The sequence below is a fragment of the Argiope bruennichi genome, chromosome 1 (genome assembly GCF_947563725.1).
Source record: "Argiope bruennichi chromosome 1, qqArgBrue1.1, whole genome shotgun sequence".
Taxonomy (NCBI): domain Eukaryota; kingdom Metazoa; phylum Arthropoda; class Arachnida; order Araneae; family Araneidae; genus Argiope; species Argiope bruennichi.
Window position 1 is genome coordinate 87,078,161 of NC_079151.1, and position 14,933 is coordinate 87,093,093.

A 14,933-nucleotide genomic window follows, 5' to 3' on the forward strand; every position below is an offset into this window, starting at 1 on the left:
AAATTGCATTTCCGAAATATTGCACAAAAGTGACTTTTACACCATGTCAAAATGAAAATTTATCTTTTTAATGTGACGAATTTATTCACCATGTAATTTCTTTGAATTTTGAAAATATTTAAAAAATACTTTTTGCATAATTTTCAATAAAATATTACGCTCCTTTAATAAAATTCAATGCCGTTTTTATTGTTTCAGCAAATATTTAATTGTATGATTTTCTCCCGTAAAGAAAAAAAAAGTCTTACTTATCTACGCAATTTTTATGAGAAATTAAAAAGAGAAATTTAAATACCACAAAAGATAACGTCTAGATATTTTAACGTTGATATAACAACGTTGAGATATATTAACCAGATATTTTAGGTTTTAATGGCCTAATGATGATATGGGGCTTTGCGCCATATGGGTGGATCCTGTACTCAATAAGCATAATGGATTTAAAACTATTAAGAAACATGCCAATATTTGCCGTAGTGTCATGTTTAAAATTAACTTTTTGATGAAGTCATGAGGATCAAATTATGGATATTATACACAAGAGATTCGTTTAAAATCAACACGGTCAATAAAATGCCAAAGGTGGCTAATCTTAAATTACCGCCTAAACAAATTACTTGTAGTTGCAAGTATGTCCGATACCACTTGCAGGGTCAAATTCTTAGGATCTTTATCAGAAGAAATGAGTGTCAATAATAGCGTCAGGTAGGGTGATTCTTTATCGTATCTTCTTTTTAACGTTGCTTTAGAGAAAGTCATTAGAGATTCAGGAACTAACATCAGAGGCAATATATTCTCAAAATCAGCACAAATTTTGGCCTATGCGGAAGATATTGACAGCATTTCAAGAATTGTTTCCGCATTAAAATATGTTTTTCTATCTTTAGAGCATGCTGCTAAAAACATGGGACTTATCATAAACAGCAGAAAGACCAAATATATGCCTGTACTAAATAATGGAACCTCTCATGAATCCCATCTAGAAATCTGTTCTCACACATTTCGGGTTGTGCAAAGTTTTACTTATCTTTGTCCTATAGTTACCAATGACAAGAGCATAGTCAAGGAGATTCAAGGTCATCTAATGAATGCAAATAAAGCCTTTTACGGACTAAAACGATTTTTTTTTAAATCCTCACTACTATTAAGAAATACAAAATTTTTACTATAAAAAACCTTAATTAGACCAATACTTATCTATGGCTTAGAGACCTGGACCCTGACCAAAGCTGGAAAAAATAAAATAGCCATTTTCGAAAGAAAAATTTTACGAGCCATTATTGGTGGTATAGAAATTAACAATGTTTAGAGAAGATATACCTTTGAGCTATATAAAATCTTGAGAGCCAGATATTATAAAGTTCGTAAAAATAAATTGGATGAACTGGACGGCTCATATATTTAGAATGGATGATGATTTCATATTAAAAAGAAAATTCTTTTACAAAAACCTCTAACAAGTAGGAAAAGGGATAGACCCAAAATGAGATAGATGGAGTCAGTGGGAACAGACTTCCTGGCTATCCAGGAAAGAAACTGGCGCATAAGTGTCAAAAGTAGAATGTGGTGGAGCATAATTCATAGGAAGGCGCTGGCCCACCCTGGGCTGTCTAGCCAAATATGATGATGTTGATGGCTAATCTTAAATATTTTTTAATACATAAATCTTTAAAAAAATCATAAAAAAATTAACTGGTGTTTTCCTTTATCCAATACGAATTTATAACAGATAATTTCACTATATGTATAATTCATCTATTTCAGTATATAAAGGCAGAATACATTTTGTATGTTTTATAAAAAAAGTGAAATGTAATATTTAGGTCTTTTATAATAAGAATAATATAAAGCAGAATATTTCCCACGGCAATTATTCTATTATCGACATCGTAGAAAATAGCTCATATATTTTATTAATTTTTTAAAAAAACAAATACTATTTAGAATTTCCTGAGATGAATTATTATCTTATCAAGTTTATAATTATTTGTAACTCTAAACTATTTTTGAAAATCTTTAAAGAAAACATTTTTGTATCTTTTAGAGGAAGTTACACAAAAATGTGTTCGACCTTTTTTATAGACTGCATATTACTATAAAGACTAATAAAAAGATATAATACATTGGAAATTAATGTATACTATAATAATAATCTTTTTGTTATTATATTTTTATTTTTGTATCTTTTAGAGGAAGTTACACAAAAATGTGTTCGACCTTTTTTATAGACTGCATATTACTATAAAGACTAATAAAAAGATATAATACATTGGAAATTAATGTATACTATAATAATAATCTTTTTGTTATTATATTTTTATTTTTGTATCTTTTAGAGGAAGTTACACAAAAATGTGTTCGACCTTTTTTATAGACTGCATATTACTATAAAGACTAATAAAAAGATATAATACATTGGAAATTAATGTATACTATAATAATAATCTTTTTGTTATTATATTTTTATTTTTGTATCTTTTAGAGGAAGTTACACAAAAATGTGTTCGACCTTTTTTATAGACTGCATATTACTATAAAGACTAATAAAAAAGATATAATACATTGGAAATTAATGTATACTATAATAATAATCTTTTTGTTATTATATTTTTATTTCGTTTTTTATTCATTTGTTTTGTTTGTTTATTTTTAATGTTTTGTTATTCTTTTGTTCTTATGTTATTCGTTGTTTTGTTTATGTTTACTATAATAATAAATTCTTTATATCTCATCATTTGTGAATGAATATTAAATCAACTAACGTACAACTTCTTTTAGAACAAATGAGATATGTTTTGAATGTTAATGTTTTTAATATACAAGAAATTTAAAATAATTGGCCCCATTAAGAACTTAAAACTATTTTTGATATATTAATTTCTTAGCAATTCTTAAAAATTCAGCAATGAATTTTTAAGTTAATAAGATGAATTTCACTCAAAAATTAGAAAATTTTCTTTAATTTAAATCTTGCATTAATTCTTGGTTTTAACCAATAGAAATTAACGTGTGTGGTCTCCCCAAAACTTTCTCACATACTTTCTAATAAACTTGTCATGCCAGAGAATGCCTTGCATGAAATTGCCATAAAATAGTTATAAAATATTTTTTGGCGTGATTTTCGCATTTTTACTGAATTTATTGTATCATCTTTGGCGATTAATCCTTAGCATGAGGTAAATAGTATCCAAAAAATCGAATTTGTGCTTTAGACATTTTTTCTCACTCGATTGAAACAAAGATTTAACCCAAAACTGCACTTGTAGTCACAAAATCCTTTATCTAATTTAGTTTATTTAAGTCATTGCGTTCTTAAATTATGGCATTAACATGTTTCTGAAAGTACAGACCAACAAACAATCAATCCATTTTTGGTTTTCTCTCAAACTTTGACAGGTGTCTGTATTACAGATGTTAAATTTGTACACAGAATTTTATCTGTCTAAGTCTCTCCGTTTTGTTGCTATCGTGTTAACGCATATACGAACAGACGGAAGTTCTGTGAATAGATTTTACACAAAATTTATTAGAAATTTGCAAATTTTCCAAATATCAAATTTTTGAGTTATCTTTGTCACAGACAGATGGGCATTTCTTAAAAATGTATTTTTCGAACTCAGGGCCCTTCCTGAATGGAGATTTGTCGAAATCTCAAGTTCGAATTTTTTGACGATTACTATATTTTCTCTATACAATGTATACCAGATATTTAAAAAAAATTGAACCCATTTATAATGGTAGACAATGCCTTTTAGTTATCAAAAAAATTATGAAATGATAAAATGCTAGAATCAAAATTTACCTCTGGTACTTTAAAAACCATTTCAACTGGTGGATCCACATTATACACAGGCGCATTTCCTATAGAAATATCAATTAATGGGCTAATAACTTCAACGTTTTCTCTGAAATAATAGTTTTTGTGAATAGTGATGGCTACATTGGTCATATTAACGCTCTGATTTCTTGAAAGCAGATTGTCAGGTAAAAGTACTGCAGCTTCAAACATTTCAAATTGATCCAATCGCTCAGCATGATCGATGCTGCTGTCGTTGAATAAGGTTGTTACATTCGAGCCCCAGGACTCCAAGACACCTCCGGTAAGGATAAAAGAGGCATTGGCATTATTTGGATGAACAGAAACGGCAATATTATTTCCTGCTATTTTAATAACTTGATCATTGGTCTCGGTGTTTGATATAATAGTGTCCACAGCTGAAGATATTCTAAATAGAAGAAATATTAATGAGTCACTTAAATAAAGCAATAATGAGATGAGTTTCAAAATCAAATACTTTATTTTGTCGGATAGATAAAAAATTAATGTTAAAATAGCTTTTTTAATACAATGAAATTCAATTTTGCATAGTTGAACATGATGCAATAATGTATTTTGAGAAATATAATATTTTTATTTTGAAATTTTAGCCCTTGTATTGACTATGTACCTAATTAACTTAGGATAAAATATGAAAAATAAATTTGATATATAGTCTTTAATATTAATATTAATATTCCTTTTAGGAAAAATGCATCACTTACTTATTAGGAACATTTGATAAGGAATCTCTGTTGTCATAAGCTGACATTGTGTTTATAACAGTGTCTACGGTGTGGACAACTGACTTTAAAATCTAGCAAAAAAATGGTTTTAATGTAAACATATATCCTAAAATATAGGAAATATAATTTAATCCATGATATGCCATATCAAGCAAAAAAAAAAAAAAAAATGAAAGAAGCAGATTTAGAATTTCAAGAATGAATTGACATTACATAGAGTTGGTTTAGCTAAAGCCATTGTATAAATAATCATATTTTATTTAAACAATTTTTACTGTTGGGTATGCAAAATAACTAATGAATATGCTCTATTAAACCCACTTAAATTAAATATTAGAAGCAAATATTAATTTAAAAAATTCTATAAAATAATGTCATATAGAATGCTTTGCCTTTTTTCATCAAATCTTTAGTATCATATTGTATTTTATTTTAATACAAATTTGCCATTTCATATTTTTATTTATGGCAAAATAATCTTTTAATTATATTCTTCAAAATTAAATTATATTCTTCCTTAAAATTAATTCTTATTATCTGAGGAACGGCTTAATCAAATTCTTGTGCTTGTTTTAGTTTTTACTGGCCGTCTTCAGCGACCATCTGGTCCGATGGGATTAATGCTAGATAAAAGCTTCAAATAAAGTTTTTATGCAACTTGATCTCTTAATAAATTTAGTAGCAAAATATTTGTAAATTCCAAATTTTGATAATCATATAACTCACACTATTATAGAAATTTACGCCGTTCTTTCTTTATGCTATGTATCGCCCTAATTTTATGGTCAGATTTTGTAAAGTTTGAACTTTAAATTAAAGCGGAGTTATTTTATTTCAACAAATAAAAGTATTTCTGAAAAAAATCTCAATGTCTAAATTTTATACAGTTCTTTGATCATAAGGAATCATATGCAATGAAATATTCGTGATACTTTAATGTTTAAATAAATAAATAAAATGTTTCTATCTTCTGCAACAAAACACAACCGAGTTATGAAATTTTGAATACCATTATTTTAGTATAATCAACAGTTCCATAATTTTAGATTAATCAACCTCGGGAAAACTCCGAATGCTAATTGTTCCCGCTGGTGTGGTGTGGCGTGGAGAGGGGGGTGCCAGCTCAGGTGTCGTCCTCGTTATCTGACCGCGGTTCAAAATTACGAGGTCCGTCCCAAAATAACCCTAGTGTTGCTTTACAACGGGACGTTAATATAACTAAACTAAACCGAATGCTAATTGACGTAACTACTAGAAAGACGTATCAATGAAGGCGATTTTAAATCGTGTGTTTTTATGAGAGAGTAATATTCAAATTTTTATAAGTCACTCAGTTTTAGTTGCAATAGAGTTGACTTTTCTTGTTATTTTAAAATGTTAGTGTTTAAAAAATATTTTACTAAATATGACTCATACTGCCGAGAGTCTGCATAAAAATATAAAATTCGTAATTCATCTGAACATTTATTGACTCAAAAAGAATAAAATATAATTCTTTACATCATTTAGACCATTTTTCTTATTATATGCATATGCCTATTAGATGCTCTGATTAGAATAGATATGCTATATATCTATATAAATTGCTTGCCGCATTTATTGATTAATAATATAATATAATTGCTATTAATTATTGCTTGCTGCATAATTATTGATTAATAATATACATATTTTAAAAGTCATAGAAATTTATTTATTGCATTTAATTTTCAAGAAAATACTATGTTTCATGTGTATTTTATTACACACAGACACGTGCAAAAAATGAACAATTTAATGATCAATTAAGCCAAAATCAAAAATCAAAATGATCAATCAAGCCAAAATGATTGCTTTGGCTTGATTGAGATTAATTTAATATTTGAATTTGAATTTTTGCCAGCATGATGGCAACACATTGATAAAAGATCATTTTTTTCCTACGAGCATAACGTGCTTGTGCTGGTTAAATTTAATTTTTATTTTGTGTGAAATATATTGTCGGAAAATACATTTACAATATTTTTTTATTGAAAACATTATACATCAAAATATAATAGATATCGTTGAAAAGAAAAATTTTTGAATTTTAAGATGATGTAAAAATTATTTTTGTCCAATAATATTTTGGAAGTTAATAGGGAGAAAATGTCAAAATTCAGCTGAATTTTATCATTCCCCCTCCCACACCTTTAATATAAGTAAAAATTAATTAGAATTTTATCCACTTCTTCTTACCAATGTTGGATGGTACACTTTTATGGCTTGATATGTATTATTTTATGGTAGGTAGGTATTATTATTATTTTATATAAGTAGGTATTATTGTTATTTTTATATAAGTAGGTATTATTATTACTTTAAATAATAGTAATCTCTATATTTTGTCTGTTAGGGCAAAAGGTCTTTTTATTAAATTGATTTAAAGCCTAAAGACTTTTAGTATATTTCAGAAAGGTAACTCGTGATTATTCAAATTCTTCTAACAGCGTAATACTTTCATCTCCGAAAATCAGCATTTGCAATAAGAAACTCTTTGTAATAGACAGAGTCATTATTTGCACAAGATATTAAGTCTTAGGCGATATTTTCTGGATGTAAATCGATATTCTAATTGCTAAAAGTATTGCAAAAATATTGTAGAATATTTTATGCTTTTAAGATATCATCATTGATACATTTCACTTGGGTAAAATGGAATCTCGCAATGGCGAGTATAAAAAAAATTGCGTTATATATAAGAAATATTAAGAAATCTTGTATTTTAAGCATATAAATATAGAAATTTAAAGGAGAAAATGAAGCAAATATCAGTTCAAGGTTTTTCAATTATTAATAAGTTGTTTTATTATTAATATTTAAAAGTAATTATTTTTTTAAAGCTGATAAATTTTCTTGTTTGATGCAACTCTAAAGCCGCAGGAGTAAAACGCTAAGTTTTTCAAAATATTTTATAATGTATCCTCTTATTTTTACATTTCGGTTGTTCTCCATGGCAAAATTAGAAAATTTCTGTTCCCTATTTGACAATGTTATTTATTATAAGTTGAGGTCGATTTATCTTTTTCATTATCGCTGTTTTCATTGCTGGTGCGAAAATCCACTAATTCTATATTTCTGAATCATCGTTCTCTATCAGCAAAGGTAAATAAAGACAAATCAACGTTAACTTTGACTTTTCTTCTTTCATTTTAAAAAATCCATCGTAGCCAATTGGTTTGAAAATTTAAAAAATAAATTCCTTTGTTTTCATTTTCAGTCTAGAGTACGGTCGACACTCTAAAACGTACCGCTTAAAAGTAAAATTCTAGTGGTGAACGAATTAAATAGACACAATTTAGATAATGATTGTGTCAATGGACAAAAACACACTCAGCAAGGGTTTACTGTATTAATAAGTAGATGATAAGAAGAAAAAAGAAAGTGAAAATCTAGTTTAAATCTCTCTTAAGTTTGTCTCAAATATGGTAATCTACACATAGAGCTGATATATAAATGAGTATATCAGTATCTCAGCTCTTTAAATCTACACAAGCAGCCGGAGTAATTCTTCTAGCAACTCTATTACTGATTTGATTACTAAAGTTTTCCTTTGTTTTGACTATCTACAACAAAAATCTTGGGCGAAATTATTAACAAATAGATATTGATTAAAGTGTTTAATTAAACTGTTTATTTAATTTCTTGTAATTAAAAGCATTTTGAATACTAATAAATGTATTCTAGAGTTATTTTTAAAATGAATAACGAAATAATAAAATATATCTTTATGCAATTCTTAATGAATTAATTTATTTTAATTGAAATCGTCTGTTCATGAATTTTATTAGAAATAAAATTAAAAATAAATAAATAGATAAAAGCAATTGCTTGAGCTTTTTGAAATCGTTTGTTTTTATTTCACAATTTTCATTTTAATATAAAATCTTGTCCACATATTATTCTAACAAATTTTTTGCGATTTATCGTTTTTATTTTCGTAGATTCTTAATAATTCGTTATGCTAGTGTTTGTTCAAGAGTGGATGTCTGGCGAACTTGATGGTCAGAAAAATTATGAACAAAAATATCATCAGAAATATTATGTCGGAGTATTCGATGCCGGCATGATGGAGAATATGTAGTAATACAACAACGTCCACATTTCTGAAAGATCAGCTGTTTTTTACTGAAATTTCTGAAGCATTCCTTATCCAAATGTAAGATTAATGAAATCGAGTAAGTATTAATTTCTTGAAATTTCTTCTCCTTAGGAAAAATATTAACAAATAAAGCTGCTAGGAATAGAAAGACTGAAGTTAATATGAACGGATTTTTTTTTAACTCTGTGCTATTTTTGTTATCCTTGTAATACACATTTCCAATATTTCAACGAACTACTAAATTTCAGCACTCGTTACTAGCGAAGTTATAGCATGCATTTTAAGTTAAATAAATTTTAACCTTTGCCTTTTTCATATATTGTAATATTATTGCCCATGGCACAGACCAGCGTAACCATTTGCAGAAATTCTTTATTTCAGAATTCGAATACTTCATTCAAAGGAGACCGAATAAAAGCGGTTCTTAAAGGTTGAAATACCAAATTTTGTAAATAAAACAATCCCAATCATTAAATATCATAATTATAATTTAAAAAAATCAGTTAATCTTCGAACTGAATTGATTTACAGTAATATTTGTTTTGGCAGACATCTTGATTTCCAATTTACATAACTTGGCATTGATAGCATACTTGGTGATGTGAAAGTGCACATTAAACTAAATTTCAAACCGGAAAATGTATAAATGTATAAATAATGTATAAATTTATTTCCTCGCGCTATTTCTGAATTTAGGTCGAAAATGAGTGAAAAATGTTTTAGATGCTAATTATATTTCCTACAGCTTTGCCAAACTACACTATTATGCTATAACAATACAACATTCACTGGAAGTTAACTTGGATAATTGGGATAGTTAGGAGTCAGGGTTAAAATATAAACATAAATGAATGTATTGCCTAAAAGAGTTTTCACTTTCTTATTATGTTCAATTATTAAAAATAATTTTGTGAAAACTATTCATTTATTGCTATGAAAACCACATAGTTTATAAAATGATAAATAAAAGGTAAATAACATACTAACGCTTTATAAAAAAACATATCATTTATTAATTCTGAATGTTTTAATAAAATATTTTTTGTAAGTAGTTCAATAAAAAATATAATGTCTATAAAGAAACTCACCTCGGGTTTAATAATAGGTACGGTAGCTACATTTCTTAATATGCGTGTCACGTAAGTAACATCTGCTGAACTTAGGCTATTTGAAGTGCTAATCAGGGAGTCAACACTCACAACTGAATTCAAAATATTGTCCTCAGTGATATTTGTCTAAAAAGAAAGTATATAATACATTTAATTTAGTATTTTTACCCATTTATTTAATTTTATGAAATTTTTTTCCCATCCAAATTTACAAATAGATGACGGTTTGCATTAAGGAAATAACTAACATTTAAAGGATTTTTATTTCATCATTAAAAATTGTAAATGAGCGATTTTCATCCAAAATTACTGAACTGAAAGTCGTTCCACAACAGACGTCTAATACTACGATAATGCATTTTGAAGAAATAGCTGACTTTGGCGACTAGCTTGTTCGCTCAGATTATTGACTTTTTAGGCTGTTAAATAATTAATATAAAATGAATTTTTTTTAAAATTCACTTTTGTATTTTATACGATTGAAAAACGTGAAATCAATTGAAATAATTTATTGCAAATTAAAAAGTATTGATAATAAAAGGGAAAGTGAAATTCCTACTACGTAGTTAATAATTAGCAAACATACACAATTAAATGTTTCGATAGATGAGTTGGAATTCCCTTATAACATTTAAAAACATTGCGCATCGAATTAAATTAAAATTAAAATTGAATCTAAGAGGAACTAGTACGGAAATTATATTGATATTATTATAAAGATAATTTTTTTTTTGAATTTTAAGATATTACAAAGACAATTTTTTAAAAACATAGTTGCTTTGGAAGACTGTATTTCTATTGTTAACTCATAGCGATTCTTATTTGGCGACGGTTAAGCCTATTTTTGCGCTCTAGGAAACTTTCTGTTTCAAGCCTATTTTTTTTACTTTTTTTATTTACTTTTTTTGACTAATGGACTTTTTGGTGGTCTAGCGAACCCTTTCCTTTTTATATGATATTTTAAATCATCAGTTCCTTTTCCAATAAGACATTTTGCAGAAACTTACTTTGGACAATTCATGAAGCGCCTTTGTCACACTAGAAGAAACAGTAGCGCAAGCCTTTCTCACTGGACTCCAGAATCCTCCTACATTAAAATCCCCAAAACACTTTCGTTCAAGAAGATCACCATCATCTAAAATATTAAAATAATTTAGCAATTTTTGGGAAAATATTTAACATTAATCATTCTTTTCTTCGAATGTAATCTAGGCGTAATTGTGACTTTCATGAAAGAATTTTAGTATTTAAGATACTCTGAAAGTTAACTCCATTGGTTGAACACAAATGATAGCAAAATGCAATGGAATATAGCACTATTATCAACTGAGGCACATGCTATTCTTATTATGTACTTATATATGCGAATTTAATTATACATAGTTATATGAGACAAAGGTGGAAATTTGGGTTTGGTTTCTGATTGCATAAAACGCGTTAAAGTTGTTGCTTATCATACAATATTGCCATAAATATTTCTTCAAAGATATTGAAGCAATTGAAACCTTTCGAAAAATTTCTAATCAGACGGACTATGTCCAAACATAATTGTCATCGCTGTTGAGACGTTTAGTGTGACAAGTCACTATAGCAGTATCCACGCATCAAAGAACGTTACCGCTTATGGTTATAACAACGTTTACCACTTGTGGTAATGACAAGTAGTAGTAACAACGTTTACCACTTGTGGTGATAACAATCGTTGGGGGTATATTTTCCAGCCATATTCTATAACGAGTCGTGGCATTGTAGCCGCCATACAGATACAATGGCTTATTAATTTTCTTAAACATTATCGCAACCCACCATGACACGTATGTTGTATTCTCTTGCTTAACAGTGCTGTTTCGGTTTTTCAGACGGTTTGAGCCTATCAGTGACATAATTGGGTAAGTCACTCGATTATCACTCTGGACATAATGATATTTTTTCGTCACTCCTCACTTGTCAGCCGTGGGTTAGCAAATGTAAATGCATCTGAGACACTATATCATTTTTTAGCATATTTTTTGCTTTACAAAAAGGACGGGAATGCACAACCGTTTTATGTCTATAGCATTCTCTAAAGCAAGGTTCACACGAGGCCAACTATTGCGGGCAGTAGAAGGTCACACATACTCCAGGAAGTTCACGTGACGGTAATAGCACAATAGCAAATAGTTGTCCCGATGTGACAACCATTGTAGATCACGTGATATTCCTGAGTTAGGCGTGACCTTCCATTGCGCGCTATAGTTGGCCTCGTGTGAACGCTGTTTAAGATTAATGCCCTCCCCTTTGACCCCTTTTCCCACCGGCTACATTATTGGAGCCAATTAGCGATCAAAGAATTGTTGTAATTGCAGCACAACTGCTATGCATGTTTCTAAAGACCTACTCTCTAGATAACCCATATTTATTAGTGCTTTTTACACCTGGGATTGATTATTTTGCTTAAAATATATTTTTATATAGAATTTCAAAATAAGGTAACATGAAATGATTTTTTTAATGACTCACCTGTTACACATATCTCCTCTGGCACAGTACTTTGTCCAATGGGCGTATCGGGCCAATTGAGTTCCCATCCATTATAGTAAGATTTTTCTCTGGGGCAAGAGACTATGGTAAAAGAAAAATGACATTTATATTAGTATTACTGTTTTAAGCCTTACCTGGCAATATGAAAGGTTATAAAGGTTGGTTTTTTTTCATTAAAATACATTATAAATTTTTATTAATTTTTACAATTTTATTAAAAAAATTTTTTTTTAAACCCTGAATTTATTATGATATTTTGATTAAAAAATTCTGCACAGTTGAAAAGAAATTTTCTGGTCACTGGCTAGAACAACAATATTATTTTTTTGTGTGTATCATGAAAGTAAAATTTAAAATTTCATATAAATCCTATCAAAAATCTTAAATCCTTTTTTTTACGCAGAATTACTAATGGAATGGGATAGATAAAACTCTGAAATTAAATAACATTATTTTTAAAAATTTTATAAATTCCCTATTTTAGTTAAGTTAAAGGGTTACTTTTTCATAATTAAATATCAATACAAAAATATATGATACGTTCGAAATATTATTTTTTGATGGAGAAAGAAAATACCTTTTTGGAATTGCTTTCCAATAATAATTTTAGAAAGGCCAATTTCCATATATAAGTTAATGATTCTGACCAAAAATACCGGGGCTACGGAATGTATATTTGTTATGAAGCCTCAAACATCCTTGTTGAAGCAAGACTTCGATAATGATATATACGCAGAATAAACATTAAAGTCTATTATATGGCTTAATATAATTATAAGTCTAATAAATCGACGAATATAATAGAATTACATATAATACAGAACACTCTCGAGTATCCGGTCTAAGTTAAGGAAGCTAAGGAAGAAAGATTATTTTAATTACCTGCACGATTCTACAAAATACAAAATAAAATTATGTTATCACTGTTACAGCGACGAAGACAATGTGCCGTTTGAAAGAAATATATAATGCAAATACGTAGTTTTTAAATTTTCAGTATAATTACGCATCAAATAATTATTAAGCATCAGTATAATTATTAAGCATCAAATTGTGATATATATATATATATATATATATATATATATATATAGAGAGAGAGAGAGAGAGAGAGATAAAACTGCTTACCAGTACTTCTAAATGACATGTCTCTTTTATCTACATGGAGCTTGTTCAGTAATTCTGATAAAAAATCATTTCTTGCATTCATACTGTTTTCAAAGATTTTCTGTATTTTCTTTTCATTTCCAAAATCTTCCGAAATATAAACATGGTCATAAATGTGTAATTTGGAACTGCAAAATAATCAAAGAAATTATCAAGCGAAGCTGAATACCAGAAATGCTGGAATAGAAAAGGAAAAAAATACTCTTTTTTTTTAATTCACGAAGAAATTTTAGTAAAAAATGTCACAGGTGATCAGAAGAAGAAAAATTCATTTTCTGTTCTAAAATTTTTCATATAATAAATAAGAACGACATTTCGATTAAGCATCAAATTGGGATGGACTCGATTACTTTTTATTGAAATATAATATTGCTGAAATCTTTAAGATATTTTATTGAGGTACAATTTTTGCATTTTAATTTAGTTACATTGACTTCTATATTTTAAACAGGTTAGCTTAACTGTATAGCAAAAACCATAAAGCGTAGCTCACTATAATAGTAATTTTCAAATAACTCGTGCATTTCAATATGTCTTTTGTTTTAAATGTTAATAATCGATATACTCTGTAATAAAACCTTCTTTCAAATCGAATGTTTTTAATTTCATAGAAATTTTTTCCTTAAAATCTATCCGTGAGAGACTTTTGTTTCTAAAAATGCGACTCTTTTTCTAATAGTAACTCAATTAAATTAATAATTTCTTTTGGATAGCTGCTAGCCTTGTTTAGCAGTTAAGTGTTCAAGTTAGTCAAAAATAAGCCAGGTATTTAAAATTGCGATTTTTATATGTAGTTCACTATTTTTTTCATCTTATTACTATTTATATATTGAAGCAAAATTTGATGACCCTTAATTATAATTAAAAAATTTTTTAAAAAAAGCAAAAGATATTTCATATTAAAGTGGCGATTTTATTATTTGCATTTAATATAGAATACAGGCTGGTCCAAATTAACTGTTGGTATATAGTTTTTAGCCTCTAAAGTGTAGTTTTCAAAGTCAAATTTTCAGCTAATTCCGGCTGTGGATTCACTATCTGTTGGTATGTCTATTCGCAGATATGTATACATGGTAACTTAAAAACGCAACGGTTCAAATCAATAAAATTTGAAATTTATTAAAATTGTAATTTTGTAAATTTTAATTTCAATCGGCTAAAAAGAGGCATATAAAATACATATTCGGTTTTCTTCCTTATATTACGAAGTGCAAAACGCTCACGTGGGATTTTATCATTTTACGTCAAAATTGGTCGGGAGATACTCCGTTTACATTATCAACATTTCGCGTTTCTCAGGTCTTTTATCCGTTCATATTAAAAGTCAGAACTCGTCTTGCCCCAAATCAACAAATTTCAGATGGCAAGGTTGAGAAAGAACAACACTTTCATTAAAGAATATGCGAGAGAGTTTTAGGAAGACTACTTTCATTAGTTTTATTCATAATAGACAT

At 28.0% G+C, this 14,933-nt stretch overlaps 1 protein-coding gene across 1 annotated transcript in view; it reads right to left on the reverse strand.

The window, feature by feature from the left end:
* LOC129973432 (uncharacterized) overlaps positions 1-14,933 on the reverse strand; it is a 70,222-nt gene that overhangs the window by 12,942 nt on the left and 42,347 nt on the right. Inside the window, exons 17-22 of the mRNA XM_056087499.1 lie at positions 13,441-13,607; positions 12,292-12,393; positions 10,800-10,927; positions 9,772-9,918; positions 4,543-4,634; positions 3,803-4,226 (exon numbers count right to left, since the gene is read on the reverse strand). Of these exons, the coding sequence (XP_055943474.1) occupies positions 3,803-4,226; positions 4,543-4,634; positions 9,772-9,918; positions 10,800-10,927; positions 12,292-12,393; positions 13,441-13,607 (1,060 nt within the window). The remainder of the gene's footprint in view (positions 1-3,802; positions 4,227-4,542; positions 4,635-9,771; positions 9,919-10,799; positions 10,928-12,291; positions 12,394-13,440; positions 13,608-14,933) is intronic.